This window comes from Podarcis muralis, chromosome 7, assembly GCF_964188315.1.
Source record: "Podarcis muralis chromosome 7, rPodMur119.hap1.1, whole genome shotgun sequence".
NCBI classification, from domain to species: domain Eukaryota; kingdom Metazoa; phylum Chordata; class Lepidosauria; order Squamata; family Lacertidae; genus Podarcis; species Podarcis muralis.
The window spans coordinates 55,465,984-55,493,310 of record NC_135661.1 but is presented as its reverse complement, the minus strand read 5'-3'; the positions used below and the strand labels follow the sequence as shown (position 1 = coordinate 55,493,310).

The window sequence follows — 27,327 nt, the reverse complement described above, 5'->3', positions numbered from 1 at the left end:
CCAGAGAAGCGGACACGGAGCAATGGATCCAAACTACAAGAAAGAAGATTCCACCTAAACATTAGGAAGAACTTCCTGACAGTAAGAGCTGTTCGACAGTGGAATTTGCTGCCAAGGAGTGTGGTGGAGTCTCCTTCTTTGGAGGTCTTTAAGCAGAGGCTTGACAACCATATGTCAGGAGTGCTCTGATGGTGTTTCCTGCTTGGCAGGGGGTTGGACTCGATGGCCCTTGTGGTCTCTTCCAACTCTATGATTCTATGATTCTATGATTCTATGATTCTATGCTAATGCTGGTGTTACTGTCATTGTGATTAAAAAATACAAAAGAGACCTCATAGAGGACCACCAAAGAGACCCCATGAGATGCAGCTCAAGATGATGAGCAAAATTGGCAGCACCCAGTAAACCAACCAGAGGAGACAGAACAGCAGCCTCCCTGCAGCTCATCAGGGGTCTGTTTCGTGAACTGAGTTGCACAGTCCCCATCCATTCTACAGGAAGGTAGGAAGGAGAGAACGGTTCTGTAACTTGATCAAATAACCTGAAGGGGTCCCAGACCAAAGGTGGAGAACCTCAGGTCCAGGTTCCAAATGTGGCCCTCCAGTCCTCTGTATCTGGTCCTTGAAACTCTCTTAAGCTATGCTCACCCTTCTTTGCACCCTGGTTGGACTGTGCCCTTGAGCTCTGCTGTTGCCCCTTGCTTGTCTGGATGGAGAATAGAGGCAGATGGTGCATAGAAACTAGCCCACTGTACAAAGGTACAATTTAAATATGTTGCTCTACCCCCCTTTGCCTCTGAACCCACCCCCCACAGGCATGTTGCCTAGAAGGCAATGTGTCCCCTAGGCTAAAAATGTGCCCTCCATTTAGACCAATGAAGAGGCATCTCTGTGGCACAATTCAACTCATTTATTGAGATCTTTCTGGGTGGGATTTTTCCCCAGAAAGAAAAAAAGTTTGGAGGACTGGAATTTGGGGATATTGTTTATCAGTGGAAGCTGGTCTATTGGGGCAAATGGGGCACTGTCCCAGTAACTGCCTCACCTCATGCAGCCTCCACCTGCCTGTCTTCTTACTTACAAACAAATCCAAGGGATGGCACTACCAATCAGCCTCCTCCTCTGTTGAACTCCCCGCTCCAGTGGGCATCAGTCACCAAAGTGGCTTGCTACAGTGCAGATGACAAAGTCCTACAAGCCCAACATTTATCAGATGCATGAAGTGTAATCAAAAACTTACAGGCTATATATGGTCACATGTTTCACCCCATTCTGACTGCAAAACTGAACTTGCAAAAAACAATATGCTCTCTATTATTCCATGTGCTTGGCTTGGTTTCCCTGCTGGCAAGTTCTGATCTATCAAGCAGCCTTCTGGAAACAGTTGAAGCTTTCTCTCCCCCAACCCTCCAGCCCTGCCTCAGTCTAAGAATCTTGCTTAATAGCTAGATTTGTTTACTATGAATCACAGGGTACCTTTCCTTACTATTCTGTGTATTATGGAGACTGTTTTATAAATGCCCTAATAATTATGGGTGTCGGTTTTTGTCCTGCGGTTAATGAACTCCTTGGAAATGTGCTCCAGCCTCCACCAAGCTGTCAAAAACCCTCACAGCTTTTGGAGTAAAGAACAGGCGTGGCACTCAGTAAAGCCCAGGCATGAGAAAAAAGCATCACTCATTTTCAAATGGATGCTACTTTTTCTAATTCAGACTTGCTTGGAGGCTTTGAAAATCCTGTAGCAATCTTAAGGACGGCATCCATCATTCCTTCCTAGAGGAACTGGGTTGAGTGCCAATTAGTCTGGAAGTGCAACAGTCTTCCACCTTTCCCCAAAATAAGGGCGTGGGTCTTACATACTTGGGGAATCTCCTAGGTATGCAGAAGAATAGCAGATTTTAAATTAAAAGAAATATCCTCCCTGCGAAGTGTCCTGATGCCAGGAGAATTTACTATCTAACACGTGCCAATATAGGTGGATGCAGTTCATAAATTATGCAACAGGGGCTAAATTATTTAAATACAATTAATCACAAATACACCCTTTTTGAACCCCTTCTGTAATTGATACAGGATTAGATGACATGCCCCGAGATATTCAAGCACTGGCGGAGGAACAGGGGTGCGGGGGGAGCGCACCGCTTCTGGCGGCACGATCCCAGTGGGGTGCCATCGTGGCTACCCCCCCCCCGCCCCCCGCGCTGGGTGCCATGCCCCTAGGACGCGCACCATGCGTTGCGCCCCTGCTGGAAGCACGTCACACCCCCGGGATGCGCGCCCGCCGCGCCCCTGCCTGCTCTCCGCTCCCCCCTCCCGCCAGAGCTTGAAGTTCCGCCACTGTATTCAAGGTGTAATTTTTGAAGCACACTGATAAGAAATGAAAACTTTATGCCAAAGTCTTCCCTTACAGATAGTCAAATGCAGATTTAAGATATATGAAAGCTGCAAAATGTCTTCCTCTGGATGGTCTGGAAAATTTCTCCACCTTGTGTGCTAAACTGCCATTGATAGCCCTTTCCTCCATGATAGCCTTTTTGTCATGAATTTGTCTAATCCTCTTTTAAAGCCATCTAAGCCTCTTGTGGGAGAGAGTTCCATAGCTTAACTATGTGCTGCATTAAAAAGTCATTTCTTTTATCTGTCTAGAATCCTTCACAGTCCAGCTCACAGGAGCCAAGTCCTAAGGGCCAAGATCCCTCCCCCCCATAAAATATTTGAAGGGTCTCCCCCCCCCCCAGTTGATGGGCATTGCTATTCAAATGGGGTGTGTGCGCTGCATCTTGTGATTATTTCATTTAAGTTGGCACCCCTGGTCCAGCTTCATTAGATGTTGACAAATTCTTAATTTATGAAAGAGAAAAAACTGTTCACTATCCACTTTTTCCACACCCTGCATAATTTTATAAACTTTTGTCATGCTGCCTCTTACTGGCCTTTTCTCCCTAAGTGAAAAAGTCCTAAACGCTGCAACAACTCTGCAATATGCTTTTTTTAAGTGAGGTGACCAGAATGGTACAATGCATTCCAAATGTGGTTGCACCATAGATTTCTATAGAAGCATGATATCAATAGTTCCTGCCCTCCCCCCCAATTCCTTTCCTATTGTTCCCTAGCATAAAGGTAAAGGTACCCCTGACTGTTATTGTATTTTAGTGCATTGTTGGAAGCCGCCCAGAGTGGCTGGGGAAACCCAGCCAGATGGGCAGGGTATAAATAATAAATTATTACTATTATTATGACCGTTAGGTCTGGTCGTGGATGACTCTGGGGTTGTGGCGCTCATCTTGCTCTATAGGCTGAGGGAGCTGGCGTCTGTCTGCAGACAGCTTCCGGGTCATGTGGCCAGCATGACTAAGCCGCTTCTGGCGAACCAGAGCAGCGCACGGAAACACCGTTTACCTTCCTGTCGGAGTGGTATCCATTTATCTACTTGCACTTTGATGTGCTTTTGAACTGCTAGGTGGGCAGGAGCAGGGACCGAGCAACAGGAGCTCACCCCGTGGCGGGGATTCAAACCGCCGACCTTCTGATCGGCAAGCCCTAGGCTCAGTGGTTTAGACCACAGCACCACCCGCATCCCTAGCATAGAACTTGCCTTTTTTATTTAATGGATTTATTGCATTGACATGTAAGCTCACCTTCCCCCCCCCCCCCCAAGGAGCTCAAGAATCTCCATAGCATCCCAATGTGATACATTAGATTGAGAGGGAGTAACTGGCAGAAGGACATCCTCCGAGCTTCATGTCTGAGTGGGAATTTGAACCCTGGTTTCCCAGGTCTTAGTCCAGTACATAGTCCAGTACTAAGGCAGTGCTGCCACATGCTGGATCACCATCTTAATCAATGTATCCATTTGTTGCAGGAAAATCTGAGGGCTCCCTTGGACAAAAATAAAAACACCAACCAGAGCAAATTGAAGCAAATCAGCAGCCTGTAGGCCTGGTCTTTATTGAAGAAAGACTGTCGCGACAGGGTGCTCCCCTCACTCGCAGGTGAGAGGAAAGACCCAGAAAAATAGTGTGCCAGGTCTTATAAAAACTTTTGAAATTCCCCTCCTCTAGGTCAAGCCCACCCCCAGAAACATCATGCATACATTACAGAAAGGAGGGGTTGAGGGAGGAGTTGGTGGTAACCTGAGTGTCTTGTCACCTGGCTGGTTCCTCCTTTCCCCCCTCCCCATGAGTCACTTCCAGGAGACAAAGGGGAGTTGGCAGTTTCCTGCCCCCTGAGGGAAGATCTGATCATTGTCCTTTGTTTCAGTCCATGCTGAATCCACTCCCATATGCAAGTTCTTTGTGATTTTGATTGTCTTCTGTCTGGGATCATCTGGGCAGGGCTCCTGCAGATGTGCTGAGATGGTGGAGGGATTATGGCTGACCAGGAATAAGTCACCCCCCTTTGTTAGTTCTTGTCATATGGAGTAAAATAAAAATGGAACAGGGCAAATCCGATGTATGGTTGATTTTCTATGAATTTATAACAGAAATGTGGCGTATGTAGTGTGTGAGTGTGTGTGTGTGTGAAGTTTGTACAAGCAGAATGATTGGGGTGGGGGGGTTCCTGCTACACATTACAACCCCAAGGTATCATTCCTGGTCAGGCCCATGAGCGAACAGTATATGTGAGTTGCAGATGGGTAGCCGTGTTGGTCTGCCATAGTCAAAACAAAGAAGAAGTGTGCATGCACACGAAAGCTCATACCAAGAACTAACTTAGTTGGTCTTTAAGGTGCTACTGGAAGGATTTTTTTTTGTTTTTTCAGTATATGTGAAATTGAGATTATTATGATTTTTTTTTGCCCCAAATGTGCATCAGTTTATGCAATTTATTTATTTTTTTACATTGAATTGCATTTGCTATTTTTCTGTCCGTTCAGCCAGCTTGGAGAGGTGCTTTTGGAGCTCTTCGCAACCCCTTTTTGTCTTAACCATCCTGGTTTAACCACCATCAGCAAACTTGCCCATCTCGTCAGTCCACCGCGAACTCTAGATTGTTCTACCTGAATCTAGACCTTCTAACGCCAATAGTTAGGCCCCATTAGGAAGTACGACTGAGGGCCTATAGGATACATCCAGGAACACTTTTAGATTGAAAGTTACTTCAAAAGTTGCCTTTGAAGGGGTGTTGGGTACAGGAAAGGATAAAAAAAAACGTAAAAGAATTCCGAACACCTTCAACCATCCCGCCTACTTCTTTTACACAAGAAAAAAAACACGAGGCAATGTATATGATTGGCTTCAGAACCTGCCACTCCAAGCACTAAGGTCTCGGATTGAAGCCTGGGGATGGCAGTCCCTGGGAACGCGATCTCCTATTGGTCAGGGTAGCTGCCAATCCGATTAAAGGGGCCGCTTCAACTCTGAGGTAGCCCGAAGCCTGATTGGTTGGGTCGGGTTTCGCAATCGCCTCTCTCCCTCTCTTGCCCCCCCCTCCCCGCGTTTGGAAAGAATCGAGAGAGAGAAAGAGAAAAAGCGAGTCGGGCCTGGCCGGGCTCGCGCCTCCCCCCCTCCCCGCGCAGCCCCCCGGATCGATACCTGGGCCAGGTACGGCACGAGACTGGGCGGGGCCGGGGACAACGTCTTCCTTCCCTATGGGGCAGGAGGAAAAGGGGGCATGGGGGGCAGGCATGGCGGGAAGAAGGAGACGCGAGAGGTCCCCCCTCCCCTCAGGAAGGCTTCTATCACCCTCCCCCCACTTGTTGTGGGGATTTATAAACGGGACGGAAAAGGGGTTGGGGAGGCGCCTATGGGGCAGATTGGGGGCGGTGCCAAACGCGGCTAGAGGGGTGAGAGCTCCCCCTCCCAAGGAATGTGTTTGTTTGTTTATATGTGTATATTTACTTCACCAATATAGGGCCGACCGCAGAGCAGGGAGTTGTCACAGTGGCTCGCGAAGGCCCAGAAACGTGTGAGGTGGTGTGTGTGGGGTGGTGGTGGTGGTAATAGTGATGTGGGGTAAAGAGGAGGGGGGTTCGTGGTGTGGAGGGGGGAGAGTTTCCCATGTTTTTCTGTATGGGGCAGGAGGGAGTGGGGAGCGGGGGCTGGAAGGTTAGGGGGGACTCTAAGGTAGGAGCATCTGTGCCCCATAGCCGGGGCGAGAGGCGCGTGGCTTCCCCACGGAGGGGGACCCGCCGGCCGTGCCGAGGAGCGCGTGTCTGGAGCGCGTCTCTCTCTCTCTCCGAAGTATGATGCAACCTTCGAGCAACTCTGCCTTCGTCCCTGCTGAGATGAGGTCATGTCTTGGCACATGGGAAATCCCCCAGGGGAGGGAGGGAGCGGGAGAGAGAGCGAGAGAGTGCCTGAGTCCACCCTTCTTAGCCTGCCTGAAGGGTCTTTCTTAGGCTGCACCTTCTTTCCAGGCTCTGAGCTGCAAGGCTGCAGGCTTCCCTTAATAACCTGTTCTGTTTTTTTAGAGAAGCTCCCAGGACATTTGATTCCGAATGCAGCTGGTTTGGGCCGCTCGTTCCTTGCCCCTACTTGTGTTGAGGCGAGCCTTCTCTTTTTTTTTTAAACCCACAAGAAACAAATCCAGCTCAGGGCGAACTTAACAGAAGAGCGATCACAAGTGTTTCCCACAATTCTCTCTTCTCCACGTTTCAGTTTCCGTACACATCGGCACAAGTCTGGGCTTTGCTGTTCGTAGGTCAGCCTATGCACCTCCTCTGTGCTCTCAGGACTTTCAGGAAATGATAATTGTCATGTTGATAAAGAGTTGTTCAACATGTAAGGACACTGAGCATTGAGGCTAGGGCTCCTATCTGTGGTTAGATGAAGGCAAAAGTGAAAACTGTTGCCCAAGTTAGGGGAAACGTAAAAAAAGTAATTAAAATTTTTTTGGCATGTATTCTAGGATTATTATAACATTATTGGTTTCAAAACTAGCTGCTTTTTCTGCCAGGGAGTCTGCAGCCAGTGATCTTTGAAATAACTTGCATTGCTAAAATCCTATGCCCAACTAATGCATTGCTAAAATACTGTCCCCAACCTGATATCCTCCAGACATTTTGGATTACGATTTCATTAGCTCCAGCCAGCATGGCAGTGCTAGCTGGGGATGATGGAAGTTGTAATCCAGGACATCTGGAGAGCACCAGCCTGGGGAAGTCTGCTCTATAAAATAAAATCCATGTTGTGCATACAAGTCCTATAGATTCTGAGGGAAGTTGTGACTTTTCCCTGTATGTGTCTCAGGTCTTACACTTTTGGAAACCTCTGTGTTTCCAAATGTATTAAGATGTATGTATCTTTTAAATGTATTAAGATCTGCCACTCAGGATACATGGTATGGCTTCCCTCTTTCATTAGTATTGGTGCTGTTTAAAGGCTTAGAGAGCAATATTCAGTTCTCACAAAAAAATGGAGAGCCCTGTTCCAGTGAGGCAGCCATGGTATTAGCCAGCTAGGGTTGGTGGGATGGAGCTTTTAGCAACAGGTATAGATGCTAAAGGAGCAAGAGAGCACCTTTACCTGACTCCCATATCCTTTCTGCCATGTATCCTAATCAATATTATTATTTCTCAATATTCTCCTGCCAACTAGAGTGAAGTAGCTGAGTATGACAGGGTGTGATACCCCAGGGAAACAGGTCTGGCTGGCCCCATTATATATGTCCTGCTATCTTGGGGAAAACATGTTTTTTGTGGGGAGGCTGACTTGAGATCATCTGCTGCTGTGGATATTTCTCTTTCTTGCATTTTATTATGTTTTGATTGTTTTTAAAAATGTATACCCCTCTTTTCTGTTACTAGACTTCAATAAGAATAAAACAAAAGGTGGCAGTAGGCATGGGATGCTCTGTGGCAAACCTGAGGCTCAGGACTTCTACTGCACTTGTGTCATTTGCTGGGAATTAGCTCACTTCCTATCTTCAGCATGCACAGTTTATCTCAAGTGCCATATGCTGTTCTTCATCACCCTCACAACATCATCACTGTAGATAACTGCGGCAACCATAGCTATTGAGAGATAGGGTGGATGGCTGGAGTCCTGATTAAGAGCCAGGAGACTGAGAGGTGTTGAGTGGAGAGATGTGCAAGAAGGAAAAGGAATGGCTTTCTGTATATATATATTTATTTGTATTGATGGTTTTATTGTGTATTTCTGTAACATTTGTTGTGTTATTGGTGGACTTCTTGGGCCACAGTCATTTGAAAGGTGCCCATCAAACTAGTATCCAGAGCATATTCCCCTCCGTGAAAACTACCTGGATCACTTGCAAACCTTACGTCCAGTTCATAGCCTACACTCTACAGACTTGGTAAAAGAAATAGATACGTCTGCATTATCTGATGCTTCAGTACACCATTAAGACTACTGTGCTGAGTGGCAAAAGCAGGCTTACTATAACTGCTTGCATACCTTTTCTTTTAAATTGGTGTAAATGTTTATCTTAAATCTGTTCTTATGATACTGATGTAGGACCAGTTATGCTAGTATGTTTTTCTTGCAGACAATATCAGAAAATTGCTTTATCCTCTTGTGTGGCCATCCCAGGGGGTTTTCTCATTAGAAGCTGGTTTAAGACACTCAGCATTTCTGCTTTATTCAGTTTTTCGGATTCTGTCTCTCCCCGCCTCCCTTATTCCCATCTTTAACTTCAGTATTTTCTTTAATTTTTCAAACAAAAAACTTTAGCAGCTTGGTCTGAAAATTATGCTAAAATAAACTGTAAACGACACACCATTGAAGTATAAGTTGGATTTTTAAAAATAATGTTGCTGTAATAAGGAAATGAACTTGAAATCTGCCTTGGCTACTTCCTTGTAACAAATGGTTGTGCCTGCTTATACCTTTCTAAGAGGCTAATTTGAGCAAGAGGAAGCAAGTGTTGCAATTATGAGTTAACAAGGTAGCTGGAAATCTGCCTCTGTGTATTTGGATTATGCTCTTGAAGAGCTTTTTCCAGAGTGTAAGGTCCAGAACTCCTCACAGCAGCATTCATTTTACAAGAAAGAAAGGGCATCTCTTTTTATGTGTCTTCCTCATTACTCTGTTCAGCCTTCAGTTTCCATGGGGACAGTGCTGTGGGGAAAACTTCCAACATAATACGACCACACCTTTTGGGTGCATCCTACTCTTTTCTTTACAATTGCAGCAAGGCAAATGCGGCTCAGTGTTCTATTCTGAAAATACCTTATCTGGCTTTGGGTATCGGGTGATGGCAGTATTGCCCTCTTGCTGATGTACTTAAACATCTTGGCTCTGTCATTAAACTTTATACCCAAGAGGTTTCTTCACTTAAACTGAAGGAAAGAGGCTCTGCTGTTTGTCCATCCTGACAAATTATTTTGGGAGTTGGTCACTCCTTGCTTGTGTTTTTTAAGTTGTTGCCTTACAGTGCAGTTCTATGCATGTCTACTCAACTCCTAGGTAGGTGTGCATAGGATTTCAGCCTCGGTGTTGGTCTGTTAAACCTTCAAAGGGTTATATGCTTTTGGCATTGACATTCCTATGTTTAATTTGCTTTGGCTAGATTCCTCTGTAGCCAAATTTCTCTAGGTTTCCAATATTTTATCCCTATATTACAGATTATAGCATCCCTGTATACTGAATAAAAATATCAAATGTATAACAGAATAATGGGAAAATGTTTGCATGCCAGTTGAAAACTTACAATTTCCTGCAGGCCTTTTTGAGATTTAATTACCTGGACAAGTTTTGGATATTTGTGCTGTAAGCTGACTGGCTGTTTTTATCTCTTTTGACTTGTTGTAGATTTTGCTTTTACATTTTATGAATGTATCCTGCTCTGGCATCACATGGGTGGTTTTTTTTTAATACAAAAAAAGGAGGTTAATTTTATTTCCCAAGGTCTAGGGCCCCTGCTCAAAGCAGTGTATCTGAAAAGAAGAAAACTAGACTGGAGCCAGTGGAAGTTGTGGGCCTTTTGCAATGGCAACCTCTCTGTGTGACACCTTCCCAAAAAAAGATTTGGCCGGCTACCTTACTCATTGCATTTAGAAGGCGGGTCAGGTCCTTTCTTTTTATTTCCTTTTTTAAGGACAGCTTTTATGATTTAAGTGTGTTATTGAAGCTGATTGTTGTATTTACTATGTGTTTTATAGAGCCATGTTTGTCTAAGAGGCAAAGAGTGAATGTAATAAGGGCATTTGGCAGCCCAGGATGCAAATACCGTATATTTTGCTCTATAAGATGCACCAGACCACAAGACGCGCCTAGTTTTTGGAGGAGGAAAACAAGAAAAAAAATATTCTGAATCTCAGAAGCCAGAACAGCAAGAGGGATCGCTGCGCAGTGAAAACAGCAATTCCTCTTGCTGTTCTGGCTTCTGTGATAGCTGCGCAGCCTGCATTCGTTCCATAAGACGCACACACATTTCCCCTTACTTTTTAGGAGGGAAAAAGTGAGTCTAATAGAGCAAAAAATACGGTAATTCATTCTATGTATTAGAGAGAAATAATTAGAAATTGCAATATTTGGATGAGATACTGAATTTCCGACTAAATATTAGGAAGGATTTTCTGACAGTAAGAGCTGCTTGACAGTGGAAAAGATTCCCTTGGATGGTAGTGGACTCTCTTTCCTTGGAGGTTTTTAAGCATTGTTGGATGGCCATATGTCATGTTAAGTTGTGATTCTTGCATTGCAGGGGGGTTGGACTAGATGATTCTTGGAGTCCCTTGCAATTCTACAATTCCATGAATCTATATATTTAGGGATGTAATTCCTTGCTTACCTCCTGTTATGAAAGTGCACATTTCAGTATGGTAGTTCATAATAATTAAAGGTTCAAGCATTAAACATACGTAAAATCCAAACATTAGGCAGAATTTTGAAAATAAAAAGTTCATTGTTGGCTTATCTGCACTTGTGAATCACATATGCAGCTGCCCCTACATTGCTTGGAATATAAATTTGTGTACTTTAAGCTTTCATGATGCACAGGCTTTGTGACTTTCACTTGCCACTGAGGGCATGTTCTTGCCCTCTGGTGAGTGTCATGAGCCCTGGACTTTTGCCCAAACCTGGACTAGCAGAATGGCTGTGAGAATCCACACATTAGTGTGAGAATAGTCCATGGTTGGGAGGAGGATGGGGGCCTTCTTGGCTATTACATTGCCAAAGCATTATGAATCCCTTAGCAGCATAGCGCTGAACAGACGAGCCCCTGCTATCCTTTTCATAATAGCCCCTGGGAAGTGGTGGTACAGGAGCTGCACTAGGTATATATGGAGACATTATGGAGATAGAAAAGAAAAGCCTCTGTACTCACTTACAAGTGAGTAAATATACTTGTTTGCATGACTCCTGTATTCATTTCAACCTGGAAAGATTTGAGCAAAGTGTGTCTAAAAGTACAGCAAATGTAGAGCAAATGTTAGACAGTAAGACCAGTTGCCAAGACAGGGTTGTGAAATTGGAAGCTTTTAAGACCTGGCTAGACATTTGTCCACTAGGGATGTCTTTATGATAGCTCAATACATCCAGGCATGTTGCCGGGAGGTTGCCTAAGGGTGAGGCAATAAGGCAAGTCAAATAGCTGTAAAGGCTCTCAGCAAAAGGCATAGAAATAAAAACTGCATTTATTCCAGAGTCCAGACATGTTTTGGCAACTGTAATTCTGAAACTACCAGTCTATAGTAACACCATATTCTTCATTGTGTACATATACATACATCTGCATGCCTGTCAAGAACATCAACCTATGCCCTTAAAGCAGAATAATTCAAATGCAAATTTGCTAATATCCAAAGACTTCAAGACTGTCTTGCAACATAATCTTCTGTATATCTATTCAGAAGTAAGGTTCATTGAGCAAAATAGTACTCTCATCCAAGTGTTTGATGGATTGCACAGCATTTTTTGCTTTTTCTGCTAAATTAGTTACTTGATGGACATCTAATTGTTTGTGTATGTGTGCCGACACATACATACATAGATGAATATGAATAGTAACAGTGATCTGTTAAATTAAGAATTCTAAAGTATTGGAAAAGGAGAGAGATGTCCAATAGGGCTGTGCAAAACAATATTTGTTGCAATATCTGAAAAGTGAGTACAGAACCCTAGTCTCGAAATACATTTGGAGTAAAGACTATAGTATCCCTGTACTGCTGTGATCTTTTGTAAGCTGTAGTATTGGACACTCCTTCCCTCTGTAATGCAACTTCTGCTGCTGAGTACACAGCACACCAAGTACAAGCAGATCTGGCTTACCGAACACAATGCATTCCCTGGGAATCATTAGTTAGGCGAATGTTTGCATTAAGAAGTCCACAATTTCCATTATTTGTTATGGAAATATTTCTAATGTGGGATAGGTCCGTTATCTTTTCACTCCCTCTTTCCATGACTGCTGCTGACCAGCAAAGCACAAATAAACAAGAAAGTTGGCTGTTTGGATATGTGAATCTGCAAAATGTATAGCAAAGTTTGGGTGTAATTCTTTATGTGTGGATAAGTGAATTTTCAGATAGCGAGCATTCAGATAGCAGGACGTGCATGTACAATATTCCTGTACAAGGTACAGAAGATGGGGACTTTTTTTACTATTTGATTCCCTGTTGTTGTTTTAAATAAATCAGGGAGACTTAGGTTTTCAAATAATTTAAATAACTTAAAATAGTAGAACACTTGCTGTGCTGGAAGGTTGTTATCATCCTGGACTGTGTTCTGTTTTTAAAAGGCTCCACGACTATTTGACACCTTTGTGTGGCATAGTGCAGGAGTGCTCAGACTGAAGAATTTTAAAAATACAACACACCATCATTGTCTGTCACACTTGCACAACCACATTCCCTAGAAGAGTTGTCTGGCTGGATCAGGCTACAAGTCCATCTAGTTCAGCATCTTGGTTCTGGGAAGCAGGACAGTAGCCCTTCTGCATTCTTAACCCCTAACAATTAGTATTCAAAAACACAGTGCCTTTGAAGCACCTGGTCTAGTAGCCATTGATAGGCTTGGCCTCTGTCAGATCTCCTTTTAAAGCCATCTAAGCTAGTCGCCAAAGTAGCGTGGCTGGCAGTTTTGCCTGTAATGCCAGAATTTTTCTTATAACACTGGTCTACAGGATGTGCATTGGAATTCACAACTGGGTTACAGTTCAAACAGTGGCATGTATTTGAGAAACATTAAAGTTCTTGAGCTACTGCATGTTGAACTTGGGTCACAAGTCTAACAAAGCTGAAGATTTTTGGTAGAGGGTGTAGTCTGTGCAACTTTCCTACACAAGAAACGGGGCTGTTCAGGACCCACTTCGGAAAACTCATTATTTATTTTTTATCAGATCTGTTTTTGTTTCCATTTGAACTGGTTTGGGGTTTTTTTGAATGAGGAATAACCCCCCCCCCCCAATTTGCTTCATTTAAGGTGAAATTTGATGATAAAGGGTTCCAGGGGACATCACATATCCCTAAGTTGATTTTTGTAAAAAAAATAAAAATCAAGATTAAGGCATTGAGGTTGGCTCATGGTTGGTGATTGGCATACTGGAGTTGGGAAAGGATGCAACTTATTTGCATGAAGAATCCCCTATGTGTTTTTTCTATGCAGTCTTCTAATGCAGATGACAAAGACAATTCTATGGGTGTGCCATTGGAAATTTCCCAACACTTTCTTTTTCATTCTAGGTTTAACTTGTGATTGATCCACGTGAAGATTTAAGAAACATCCTGGCAATCTAGAACACCTTACTTTCTCTAATAAATCATACTGTGGGTTTAAAGAAGAGCCTGTCCAAATGAGCAAGACATCACAGCAGAACACAACTGCAGAAAGCAACGGAGTAAGTGTCATCTACACCCAAGCACAAGCGAGTGGGTTGCAGCAGGTTCCTCAGTTGGTGCCTATTAGTCCTGGAGGTGGAGGCAAAGCTACGCCTCCCAGTAAGCAGGGCAAGAAGAATTCCACAATTGATAGAAACAGTGATGAGTACCGCCAGCGCAGGGAGCGCAACAACATGGCGGTGAAAAAGAGTCGTTTGAAAAGCAAGCAGAAGGCCCAGGATACTCTGCAGAGGGTCAACCAGCTCAAAGAGGAGAATGAACGCTTGGAGGCTAAAATCAAGCTCCTGACAAAGGAACTGAGTGTACTCAAAGACTTGTTTCTTGAACACGCTCACAACTTCACAGACAGTGTGCAACCTCTTGGCACAGAAAGCACTGCCACAAATTCAGATGGCTCTGGACAATAGGTGCCCTTTCTCAGCTCATGGGCAGAACAGTATGGACACAGCCCTCCTTACACAAGCCAGGTGCAGCAGCAGAGAAACTTCTCTAAACTTTGTAACATCTGTCATTTTGTGGCTTGTTCTGTTTTTCTAAATAGTAGGCTTAACACTGAAAGGTTGTTTCAAGTAAACTGCAAACTGTTTATTACTAAGTATTTGTTTTTCATTAAGTGTTAATGTATTTTCTGCTCTGGCATTTTTGACTAAATGAAATGATAAAAATGAACAAACACCCCCAAAATTTACATCAGTAAACATTGGCCCGCAGTACTTGGGCAACTATAATTAAATGATTAGTTGTTTAATGTATTCTGAGTGGTTTAAATTGTGCTGATTAATTGGGCTGCAGTTCTTAAATGTTTTTAGTATAACAACTTTCAGAAATCTTGTTTGAAATGGCAGGTGACACATAAGGGTCATCCCCTCTCCTGCACTCCACTTTTGCAGGAAGGAAGCCTCTTTCTGAGGTGGTGCCTGCTACGACCCTTAACAGTCATAATCTGAAGTATGGACAATCTAAAGTGTGTTGATATGCAGAATCATAGAGATTTACAACTGCTATTAAGTTGTGATTTGTGATTAAATCAACACAGGTTTTTTTCAGCAGGGTCACTGAAACAATCAAATACCAAGTGTAGAAATTGACTTATTTTAAAATGATTGGTGCAAAAGCTGGTTTAAAGCATATTTATTTCTTCATTGCTTATTTTTTGTGGCGTGAGGTTCACTGAAGCAACCTGTTTTTGATTGTCAGGGTGGGATGTTTCAAACATGTAGCATAAAGCCTTGCTGGATACAGCTCCCATAGTCTTATGGGTTATGTTCAGTAACAGTGCCTCAGAAACAGTAAGGCTTGCTAAGGCTCAGGTGATGACCACATTTTGTAGGCTTGTCAGGCATTATTAGTCTGTGGTCTGAATGCAGGTCCAAGCCTCTCCCTAACATTGCCACCAACAGTGGGAGTGAAGTAGCATTGCCTAGCTGCAAGCTGATCACCATTTTAATCACCTACAACGCCCTGACAGTGTCAGCCTTTCTGGCATTGTGAGAAATCTTGTCCCTCCATATAAGTCTTTGGCTGAGAGGACCAGAGCAGTTGTCAGCATTGACGAGGCCAAGGTAGCTGGTAGTGCCAGTGGGCTTGAAGAGTTCTGTCAGCCTTAGGAGTGGATTTCAAGATCACTCTCTTCAGTTCCCATCACTGTGTGTAGAAGGGAATGACTTCACAGGGAAATGGTGTATATTTAAATATGGATTGCCCTGTCTGAGGTTTGCAGCTGATGACAATGTAGGAGCTTGGGGCCTGACAAGTATTGTGCCTCGCTGCCCCTTTTGTGACAAATGGCAATGAATGGTAAGTGCAGGAGACTGGTTTGTGATAAAGGGTTGTGCAGAAGGAGGGCCATTCAAAAACTAAATGAGATGGGCATTTCAAACCCCCTGACCTCCTTTATCCAGGGACTTCTACATCCTAATACAGTGGTGCCTCGCAAGACGAAATTAATTCGTTCCGCGAGTTTTGTTGTCTTGTGATTTTTTTCGTCTTGCGAAGCACGGTGTCGGGAAAGTTTTGGAAAAGCTTCAAAAATCACCAAAGTCTTTAAAAACCTCAAAAAAAGGCTACCACACCGCGTTCTATGAGTTGCTCCTCGAAGTCAAGTCGCAACTGTATTAACGGTGTTAAGAAAAAGGAAACAAACTTGCAAGACGTTTCCGTCTTGCGAAGCAAGCCCATAGGGAAAATCGTCTTGCGAAGCAGCTCAAAAAACAAAAAACCCTTTCGTCTAGCAAGTTTTTTGTCTTGCGAGGCATTCGTCTTGCGAGGTACCACTGTACTCGAACTGCACTGCTGTCAAGATGCAAGGGAGCTTCATACTAATTAACTGGGGCTGAAAGAAACATGAAGCACTGGCCTTTGATACAAGGTTAGTTGACCTGGCTGTTCACTGCCCCGTGACCCAAATTAGTTGGTGATTCTGCAGCCAGGACTTTTTCAAAAAACAAGCCTTGTAACAGGGTCCACAAAATTAATTCCTTGCTTATTGGCATTCCTTTGAGGGTGGGTGGGTGGGTGGAGAACCTTAGTTTTTTATATATACTTTTCCAGTGCTGGTGATAAGCCCCCTTATTTTATCTTTGTGGTGTATAGGAAACTTAACACATTAAAAAGAGCAGGGAAGTTGATATAACCTTTAATTTATTTTCCCTCAACTATTTTCATTCATAGTATGTTTGCATATTGGATTAGCAAAAAATACTTTTATACCTCCCCTTCCTTTGCAGTCATTGTGTTGTACATGTATTTAGAAAGACTGAGTCAAGAACTCAGTGATGATAGACAAGAATAATTAAAAAAAAACTTTACAAAATCATGCTCGTGTGTACTTGTGGAAATTTCTCTTGAAAGGGCTAGTCACAGAAGGCCAAGTAAAGTAGCTGGTGGGGAAGATTCAGTGCTTGATGGAGCAGGGAGGGGAGCAGGTTAGCAGATTACTTTCTTGGTCTTACTAGAAATCTTGTTCAGTATGCATGAGCCGCTACTTACAAGATCAAAAGCTAGGAGAACACAATATCTGTCTAGAAGCAAACAGAGCAGGTCCATGCCTCATCTTTTTCTTCACATATACATGACATAGAAAGGAGCTCTCACTTTGGAAGCCAGTGTAGTGTAAAATGGACAGAATGCTGCATTTTGGAGTCCTGTTTGGCTAGGAAGCTGATTGGGTGGCTGCAAGCAAGTTGTTGCTTACTTATTACTAAGGGTTGTGCCACACTCCACACTAACCCCACCCCAGAGCTTCCCCTTCCCAGCCCATACAACTACTAAACATGCTTTTCACCTTGCACCAAATTTTCAGATGCCCCTTGTCTTCTGTAGCCTTGCTTTGTACCGTTTTCACCTTGATTCCAAGTTTCCTTCCTCTCCTTTTGTCAACTTCCCCATGTACAGAAGTTAACACCAAAAAGCCTTTCCTAACACCCCTCTAGCTGTACTCTAACCTTGCTTTAATCTGCCACTCTCCCTACCCACTCCTCTGCCATTAAAAAAAAATCACCACTTTCTCCCTGTTTTTACCCCATCCCTGCTTTATTCAAATTTCTGCTTAAAAATTGTAGTTTAAAACTACAATTTTCCTTTGAGGTCTTGCAACCTGCCTTCTCTTTCCTCTCCTCCCTTCATGCAAATCCAGGATTGTAATGGGGCACTACATATCCTCCAATAGGGGATGCGTATTGACGCCTTTACATTTTTATGTATATGGGAAGATAAATTATCTTAAGCATTATGTTTCAGGAGACATATACATATAACCATATTCTGAATCAAATACCTGTTTATGAAATAAAATGCTGCAATAAAAAGGACACCTGTGTGATTAAATAACATTACAACTGAGTGAAGGAGTAATTCCTATAAACCAAAGTGTTGACAGGGTGCTAAACACTCCCTCGCTGATGCTTGGGCTGATGGAACAGAATGACGTAAGTTCATGCTGAACTGTGAAATCAGGCTAGCTAGAGGCTGCACTCATGACTTCATGTACCTGGGAGTAAACCTCATTAAATTCAGCGGGACAACTTCTGAGTACAGTACACATGGTGAGTGTGTGAGAGAAAGTCCTTTCCCCATTGGCATAATTTCCTGAGTTACCAGAGGAAGTGTTCCCCAAAATTTAAAGACTCAAAAATTTCAAAATTTAAAGGCCCCACCTTGGACCCTCCAAAGAAGAGGCCTACAAAGGTTGCTGTCGATAGGTCTATATTAGCTCCAATGTGTTCAGTGTTAGGGGACCACAGATGGTGTAATTAACTTGCCCCAGAACAGCAAATATTGATCTTAAGAGGAATAACTGGAAAAAAATAGTTGGCAGCCCAGCCTTCCGCAGTACTGGAAAGAGAATTCCAGAGAAAGAAATGGAAGTAGTGGTTTTAAGGCAAAGTTTTTATTTCTGCATTTATTAGGCCAATAGTACATTATATTAGGCCAATACAGTCATATCTTGGGTTGAAGTAGCTTCGGGTTGTGCTCCGCGGCGACCCAGAAGTAACAGAGCGCGTTACTTCCGGGTTTTGCTGCTCGCGCATGCGCAGACGCTCAAAATGATGTCACACATGTGCGGAAGCTGCGACTTGCGAATGCGCAGATGCGGGTTGTGTTCATTTCAGGATGCGAACGGGGCTCCAGGACGGATCCCGTTCGCATCCAGAGATACCACTGTATAATGATCTGCCTTAAATCAGAAGAGAAATTTGTCATCTGTTTAAAAATTAGGTTTAAGATTACAAAGTCTTCCAAGCAGGGGCTATGTCCATCATTCAAAAAGATCCTTTGAATCAGTAGGGTTGGACTGCTTGCAGAGAAGCAAGAAACGGTTAGGCTAAGGCTATGATCAGCTTAAGGCATTGTCGCTTACAATATTTTTTCATTTGGCACGTGATGAAGGGCTTTTCCCTTTGCCATAAAGTAGCTGCTTTACCCCACTGTAGCACCTGCAAAACTGGACACATTTCCTTAGATGCTGCAGTGCCAGCAAGAGGGGAACCAATATCCTAGCGGTTACACAGAGGCGGAAGCAAAGGATTTGGTGACCCCATGAGCTTCAGCCATAAATGATTCAATCTCCTCCACAGTCCGGGGGACGCAGGTCAGCAGCTCCATCCCATTAGCTGTCACAGCAATGTCGTCCTCAATTCGTACCTGGGAAAAACAAGCATCTGGTTGAGCACTCAGGAAGAAGGGAGCAATGGCCTGGCTTGCACGAGGCCCACCCAGTTGGAGAGGATGACTTTGGGAGCTCAAAACAACTACAGAGCTATAGATTCCCCTTCCCTTTCTATGCCACCATAAAATGCATGTAACATTCTGGATATGCTTTTCTTTCCAAGGTAAGAGCCCACATTGAGGAACTGGAGCCTATGCCCCTTCTCAGGTAGTTCAATACTGTTGATCATCTGGGGAGGGAGAGCCGTATTCAGTCCCTCCAGCTGTCACAATGAAATCAATTGGATATGTCAGCTCACAGTCCTTTGCTCCCTCTCACTTGTGCACCTGTTTCTTCCAAACGGGTCATGGCACAAGCATTTTGTGCCTCTCACATCAGCCAGGGAGGAAAGGGGTATGTGGCAGCATGGCTTATCTAATGTGCTGGCATGGAGGTGCAACGCTGAACAAAACCCCTGAGAGCCGAATGTGGGAAGACTTGCTGCGGCTCTGGCAAAACCTACGTAGGACAGAGGACCCCTCCCACTTCGCCTCCATAAACTGCTCAACATGGGCACATCCTCCTCACACCATCTCCCACCCCTCAGCCAGATCCAGCACACTCCCTCTTTGCAGACCATTACTCAAGAATCCAGATCTTCATCTTGCTCTGCTTCACTGCAGATTTGTGAAGCTCTGTTCACCAATTTAATGCTCTCTGACTGTCTCTCTCTCTTTAAAAAAATGAACCATGACAGCGGATGTCTTACAGCTGATAGTGTTACCAAGAACTTTGAAACCTTTCCCATTTTCACTGGGTGCGCATGAAAAGGCCGGACCATTTTCTGTTCTGTTCTAACCTTCTCTGCCAGTTAAATATGCAGACTCAAGTCATTATCCCTTATCTTATCAGAAAGAAAGGTAAGTCTCCAAGCTGCAATAAAAGCAATTTTAGCAAGGTGTCAAATCCAAAGGAACACAAAACCCAGTGACTCCCACCATACAAGCGCTTTAATTGTTTCTGACCTCTGGGCATTTTAATCTAAAAATAATGCTAGTTTAACATTTGTCCTCCTGCTTGCAAAATAATCCATTTGTTCAAACAGAGTGAGTCATCGAGCCCTATTAAAGCGTTCAAAGAGGTATTTGCCAGATTATCTTCTTTATTTGACATTAATTTAAGTGTATTACAGAACTGAATTAAATAAACTTTCCAGAATTCACACCCAGGAGGGTGACAGCTGTCTGGTTTCCTCTACGTTTCCTGCTCAAAACCTTCCTGAAAGAGACATATTCATTGCCCCAAAGAGAAGGCAATTTCTCAAGGCCTGCTTCTTCTGATAGCACAATGGCAACAGGCAAGCCACAAAAGTAGCCATATTTAATAGGGCTTTTTCGGCTGATGTAAACTGCTAGGTCCCATGGAAGAAATGACGGCCAGCAGACACAAAACTTGGGGTTGACTGCAATCCTCTTAGACAACATGCACTGTGGACAGATTTGCACCTGTGAAAAATGTCTTACCCCTGCAAAATTGCACAAATGCAGTTTCAAAATTGTAGAAATTTACGTAGAAGCAAGAGTTGGCGGGGCTGACTTTTTTAAAAATTAAACTCTTAACTGCAATTTATTGCAAGCATTTTAACACAAGTGAATCCCCAAGAAAACTATAAAGGCACAGGTTACAGGCCCTGTCATGGGTTATATAGTTCTGTTAGGTATCTTGCCTCTTATTTTTAAAGCACATCCCTCAAACAATTCCTGGCTGCCTCTGCTCACGAGCCCAATGACCTAAGCAGCCTCAGGGAGAAGCCAGAGATTACAGTACAATCACATCTTACATAGGCCCTCGGTTCCAAGGGTTATGCATGCACACAAAAATGTGCATGCTCAAACCCTTGGAACTGTCCCTGTGTGAGCATCCTTACTCTTCCAGAGCTAGTGTGCCAAGAGGACCTTGCCTGGTAAGCAAGTAAGAGAGGTTTCGTGCTGGGGAAACCCTGCGTGCAATTTCAACCAGCAGCTCAAGTTAAAGCTGTGGAAGATGCAATCAAGCCACACTCGCTCCTATCAACCACAGTGATGCAGCTATGCGCAGCCCACGAGGTGCACCTCAGTTGTTCCAGCCGCACAGCCTGCTGGGGGCTCCCTGACCTCTCCTGCTGCAACACGGCTTCTTGGAGCACCAATATCCTTGGGCCAGCCCTCCTCCCAGCCTCCCATGCCCCATAGCAAGCCCCCACCTCTTCCTCCATGCCTTCACACCAGGCCTCTCACCCTTCAGGCTGACGCTGCAGAATTAGCTGGTACGTCAAAAGTTGCATTTAAAAAAGAGAGGAGGGTGTCAGGCCCTCGGATCCTGGCTGGCCTGCATGCGCTGATAAAGAAAGAACAGTGCAAAGCAAAGATGACCTCTCCAACCCAGCGGGGGGAGAGAATCCAGCAGCAGAAGGTAAAGTCCCACACGGCTTGATAAGATTGTATGCTCTGCACACAGGGCTTACAAAGCGCTGAGGCCAAAGCCAGGACCGAGTGACTCAGAGAGCTGGCTGTTAAGGGAACAAGGGAGCTTCGGTGTATAAAGGTAGCGAGAGGAACTCAGCTTCAGCAAAGGGGCCTGAATTCTCCATTTCCTTTGACGGGGTGAAATCATTGGGGGGGGGGAATTCAGGCAGGGGGAACACTTTCCTTCTCTGTGGGCTCATTTATTGCAGGTCCACCCCATTCCTGCAATGCTACATTCTGCTCCCAGGTAGTATCAAGGCTGCACAAAATGAGGAAATATTCCATTCTGAATATAATTGAGTACCAACTCTTGGATGTTTCCCACAGTTTGGCAGAAATTGTTGAATTCCTTCAGAAAATGGGTCCAGTTCCAAGTACCAGTCATAGTACCCTTTAAAGTCCTTCAATGCTTAGGATCATGGGCAACTTGAAGATTCATCCGTCTCCACATGGGCCTCCCTGTACGTGTATTTTCACAATGGAGGGTCTCCTTTGGCTGACCCTGTAACCTAAGGTGAAGGAAGGGGTGGCTAACTGGTTTGTGGGGGAGGCTCCCACATTCCCCCTCCCCAGGACTGCCACTGAGGGGGGATGGGCTGTGGTCTGGATGACTCCCCCCTCATACTGATGTGTTTTCTTTTTTCACTCCCCTTCCATGGTTGCTAACCATGCAATTAAAGTAAAATTTACTTTGAACCTTAATTGCAGAAGAAACTCTGCTATTTGGGACACAATGGGCCAAAGGCACTTTATCCATGAAACTGGTGCCCGTGATGTTGAAATCTCCTGCTATGGGAGGCCTAGGAATGAGAGATTCTGCTACAACAGTTGCTTGTGTCAGGAGGAAAACATACTGAGTAACTGATCCATTCAGATACCCAGCAAAGCCCAGTGGCTAAGAAGCTGAGCTATGAATCCAGACACCCCTGGTTCAAATCACACCTCAGACATACGTTTTTGAAAACACACTTTCTGTCTCAGGATCCCTGTCTGTGATGTGGGTGCAATGGCAGCCGAAGGATTAGCCTGAAGGACTGCTGTAAGCTTTGCACAGTACCTAAGGCTGCAAGTTCCCTCTCCACGCGAGGCAAGACATCCAGTGGCAGAGATCTCTGCCCTAAGAGGCGCTAAAAGCAAGTAACTCACCCCTCCAAAACCCCGAAAGCGTGACAGGACTTCGTTATTGATGAAGCAAGCCTGGGCAGGGTCAGCCAGGGCCTGGTCCAAGAGGTGGTCGATGAAGTAGATGCCAGGCTCCACCGTCAGCACCATGCCTTGGACAAGGAGGCGGGCAGTTCGCAGGCTCCGCAGCCCCGGAAGGTCAATGCGTTCCACACCCTGGAAAAGTGCGGCATAATGGTTAGAGTGTTCAACCAGAACCTGGGAGAGCAGGGTTCGAATCCCAACTCAGCCATGAAGCTCATTGGGTGACCTTGGGCCAGTCGCTGTCTCTTAGCCTAACCTCCCTCACAGGTTGTTGTGACGATGAAACAGGAAACGGAGAACTATTTACTCCACCTTGAGCAACTTGGGAGGAAAAGGTGGGATATAAATGAAATAAATACACATTCACCCTGATATGGTTAAATTGGACCATTGTGTTCAGACACAGTCTGTCGTGCTTCTCTCATTTCTTTACCGGCAGAATAGCATTTCTTTTCCCACTTAAAACGTTCCTAACATTTAACAGGAAGAAAAACTAGCTGCGGCTGTTTGACACCCACACATCCAAGGCCTGAACTGTTCGGATGAACAGAGGTGGTGGGAAATGCCCAGCGAGGATGAGAAGGAGCATGTCTAATTTCCTCGCTGCCCCTTGGGCTCCCAGCCGCATCCCACCCAGGAATACATTGAAGAGCTAAGAGTGCCTAATCTCGTGGATTAATGAAGTCCATGATCCGGAAAGGATTAAATTAGCGGCTGGACCCCTGGGCCACCAGCCTTTTTTAATCTGAAAAATAAACTTGAAGATGCTTGGAACACAAAACCAAACACAACCAGGTTCTCTTGGGTCCATCGCTCATAAGCGTTTCCCAGTGATGAATGATCAATTTCTACTAACTGGATATGAAGGCGGGGCCGGGCCAATGCAAAGGCAGGATCCCCAGAAGAGTGCAGAAGGAGGGAATGCAATTACTGCTCCCCCTGCCCCAGAATCAGTTGGCCTGCGTTCCACTGACTTCATTCTCTAAAGAAAGCAGGGCAGAATTGGGGTGTGTGTGTGTGTGTGTGTGTGTGTGTGTAAAACGAAGGGTGGCAACTGGCAAAGCCCTTGAAGAGAGGACCTAGGAAGGGGCATGGAAAAGGCTGCTTCTCCAGCTCTAAGTCTGCAATCTCACATACGCCTTGGTACATGGAAGCAGGTAGTTACGTCTTTGGGAATTCCTCCTCTGGGAAGCCCATCTGGCTGACTCTCCCTCTTCAAAACACTTGCAAGGATATGACCTTTCCCAGCAAGGCTTCAGAACAGGGGTTGTAAAAACCACAGGCCCTTGAGGGATAAGTGTGGCCCTCCAGGCCTCTCCACTGGATCTTTGGAGCATCTCCTGCACCCATTTGCACCCTCCCTGTGTGCTTTTTTGCTTGGTTGTGTCCTTGAGCCCTTGCTTTTGCTTGCCTGGGTGGAGGACAGAGCAGGGTATACATTGTGTAGAAACTAGCTTACTGTACAAAGGCAGAATTGACATTCGTTGCTCTGTCCATTTCTGCCTCTGGCTCTGGGGAGGCTTCCCAGAAGGTGGTATGTGGCTCTTGAGCTGAAAGACTATTCTCCATCCCTGGAGAAACAGTGATCTGACTTTCCTGCCTTGCTTGGGGGTTGCCTTCTGGCAGGTTCTGCAATTAATTTGTGGCTGTTGCTTACGTTTTTTTTAGTTTGTGGATTCAACGATAGGATTTTAAAGCCCGATAATGGGCTGGCAAAGCACTATGCATGTTTGCATAAACAAGTAAACACAGACAGCTGTTTGGAGGTGGTGGGACACGTGGAAGAAGGGGGACAGAGGCATGCCGACTTGATTGTTTCCAGATCTTTTGACTCCCTTTTGCAATCCTGGTGATTTAACTGGCACCCTTGGAGACGCTCCGATACTGACCTCTGGGTAGCCTCCCACATCATGCACGTCGATCCCAAGGAGGTGTCCAAGCCCGTGGGGCATAAATAACGCGCCCAGATGAACCTTCACCATGTCATCAACGTTGCCTCGGAGGATGCCAATTTTTGTGAGCTCTTCCAGATGGATTCGGTCGGCCAGACGGTGCATGTCAGGCCAGGAGACTCCTTGAGGGGAGCAGAGAAAAATGGCTGCCATTAACTATTATTTAGATGCTCATCCCCCTCTTTTAAATAGAAAACCAGGGTGGGGGGACATAGCAGCAGAGGTGCACCCACCCAATGCCAGAGTTTTCATTTTAATACATTTTACTACAAATGTTACTCAGCAAACAAACAAAAGAAAAACGGGGGAAAAAGACATATAGCATTTTTCCCTTTAAAGTAAAAGGATCTTTGGCCCTCCAGATGTTGCTGAACTACAACTCCTATCATTCCTGCTGGCTGGGGCTGATGGGAATTGGGGTCCCAAGAGGGCCAAGGGTCCCTCACTAATGCTTTAAGATGTCCCACACGAACAACTAATTAATGCAACAGCACCTTCACAGTCTTTGTGGGGTGTTAATGTGCCCCACACATGACTTGGGAATGATGGATCCAATTCTACATTGGACTTGGGAGACCAGGGCATAAAGCTCACTAGGAGCACTTGGGCCAGAGACGATCCTTTCAATCAAACGTGACCCACAGGGTTCCAGGAAGGGCAACATAAGGGACACATCACAAATACTGCCTCCAAGAAAGGATGCAAGGATACCAAAGCAATAAATCAGATGACTAAGCGAATTAATGCCACCGGCACATGACTTATTCCTCATCCTAAGAAAGAATAATTGTTTGAGTTTTTCTGTGTGTCCATCTTCCTGCTAATTTCCCCAGAGGGTTCACAATTTAATGAAGTCTTTCCCTCACCCACTCTCACCTCCACAACTCAGCCAACCCCTCGTTTGAGGGAGCACAGAAATCTCACATCCTCTCTCAAGCCAACAGGCCTATCTGCTTGCCCAGCCCAGCCCAACCTTGTGGAGAACAATTTTTCCCCTCCACCTGAATTCTCACTGCCCAGCAGGAGACATCTCCCTACCCAACCCCGATCCATAAACACTAGCAAATCCGCAAAGCTATCATCACTTTTGTTATGTGTTTTATATTGTATTTGGAAGACTGATCTTCTTATTTAAGATTCAAATAGATCACCCACTCACTCACTTCTTTCCTCTCAAGTCATTTGAACGAACACAGCCCGTTTTGTGAATGTCCAGGCCAGCTATTCCCAATGTGGAGCCCTTCAAATGTTTTGGATTGCAACTCCCTTCAGCCCCAGCCAGCAGAGCTCTATGCATGATGCTGGGGCTGATGGGAGCACAGCAATGCCAGCTGAGGCTGATGGGAGCTATAGTTAGTCCAGAATATCTGGAGTCTACCGGGTTGGCAAAGGCTATCAACACTAATGGGTCCACCTTCCATCCCTCCCTGTTTGCTCTCCATCTCCCTGAGGCTATTCAGATTCCCCCAAATGCCCCTGGGTTGAGGTCTTTCACCCCAGAGCATCATCCTGCCAAGTGGCAGGAAGACTTTTGACTGGCCTGCAGTACAGATGTGTAACAAAATGTCCACACCTGTAAGCTTCCTTTCTCTGCAGTGAGCAGCTTGGAATATCTGCAGTTCTGGCTGGCTGCCCATCACTTTCCCTCTGACTGATGCCCGTCTCAGCAGCCGACACCCTTCTCCCTACCCAGAGCAAACTTCATTTGGCCAACTGACCATTTAACCAAAACCTCAAGAACCGTGATACTTATCCGACAAAGGCACTCTGAAATCTGCTGGTTGACTACTTTGAAATGAGCTGCAGTGACACATAGCACATTGCTCCCTTGGTGGCAGGCACTGCACAGTTTTGCAGTGCATCTTTCGCACTGGCTGCCGTCATGCTGCTCCCTTCCCCGCCCCCGCCCCCCACTATGGGGCGTTGAGTCACTCCCAACAGGACCGTTTGCCAAACTAAGGTAACTGGGGTGAAGGTTTAGCAGCTAACGCTTTCCTTGTTCGGATTTGGCACACTCGTGTACGAGTCAGCAGTTTTTGCATCCAAGAGGCCCTCCCAGTTTACATTTGCTTTACCCCCTTCAGTGGGGGAGAAAGCCTTGGGGGATGGGGGTATATCTTGTCTGAATTATGTTAACTTTTTTAAAAAAGGAAACACACACACAATGTGCTGAAAATAATCAGAAGGGAGGAACACTCCCCTAGCTCAGCACCAATAAAAATTACCCTTGTCCTACCTCTCTGGAATAAAGGCCAGTTAACAGATTATCCTTTTTTTTCGGTGTGTGGTGTGGGCAACACAGCAGTTCAACACCCAAAGAATCACAGAGCTGGAAGGGACCACCAAGGGTCATGTAGTCCATCCCCCAGCAATGGCAGGAATAGCAGCTAAAGAATCCTTGACAGACGGCCACCCAACCTCTGTTTTAAAACCTCAAAGGAAGGAGAGTTCAGCATCTTCCAAGGTAGTCCTTTAAACTGTTTAAAGTTAGCTGGTTTCTGATTTTCACATTTTCATATTTGTTTTGTTGTTTAGTTTAATGTACAGCTGTTGTAAACTGCTCTGATTTTTTTTAAGAATAGCAATATATAAATAGTTTTATCAAATGAATAAATAAATGCAACAAAAAACCCATTACATAGACACAATAAAACTTACTGAAAACAGTATGTAGGTGTCCGTATGGAAGGTTTCTAGGATGTTAGCTATTTTGGAATCAATACTTTTTTTACATATATAAAGGGAGCACCTGAGAATGAAGACTGTGGGGCAATGA

The 27,327-nt window shown here is 44.9% G+C and overlaps 2 protein-coding genes across 2 annotated transcripts in view; one reads left to right on the top strand and one right to left on the bottom strand.

The window, feature by feature from the left end:
* The first annotated feature begins 5,405 nt into the window (after positions 1 to 5,405).
* Positions 5,406 to 16,558, top strand: CEBPG (CCAAT enhancer binding protein gamma). Its single transcript, XM_028739345.2, has 2 exons — positions 5,406 to 5,542; positions 13,588 to 16,558. Exon 2 carries the CDS (start codon positions 13,698 to 13,700, stop codon positions 14,148 to 14,150), a length of 453 nt encoding a protein of 150 aa, XP_028595178.1. The 5' UTR covers positions 5,406 to 5,542; positions 13,588 to 13,697; the 3' UTR covers positions 14,151 to 16,558.
* Positions 16,559 to 18,111: 1,553 nt separating this feature from the next.
* PEPD (peptidase D) overlaps positions 18,112 to 27,327 on the bottom strand; it is a 129,478-nt gene continuing 120,262 nt past the window's right edge. The window contains exons 13-15 of the mRNA XM_028739347.2: positions 24,489 to 24,673; positions 22,540 to 22,731; positions 18,112 to 18,885 (exon numbers count right to left, since the gene is read on the bottom strand). Of these exons, the coding sequence (XP_028595180.1) occupies positions 18,745 to 18,885; positions 22,540 to 22,731; positions 24,489 to 24,673 (518 nt within the window). The 3' untranslated portion in view covers positions 18,112 to 18,744. The remainder of the gene's footprint in view (positions 18,886 to 22,539; positions 22,732 to 24,488; positions 24,674 to 27,327) is intronic.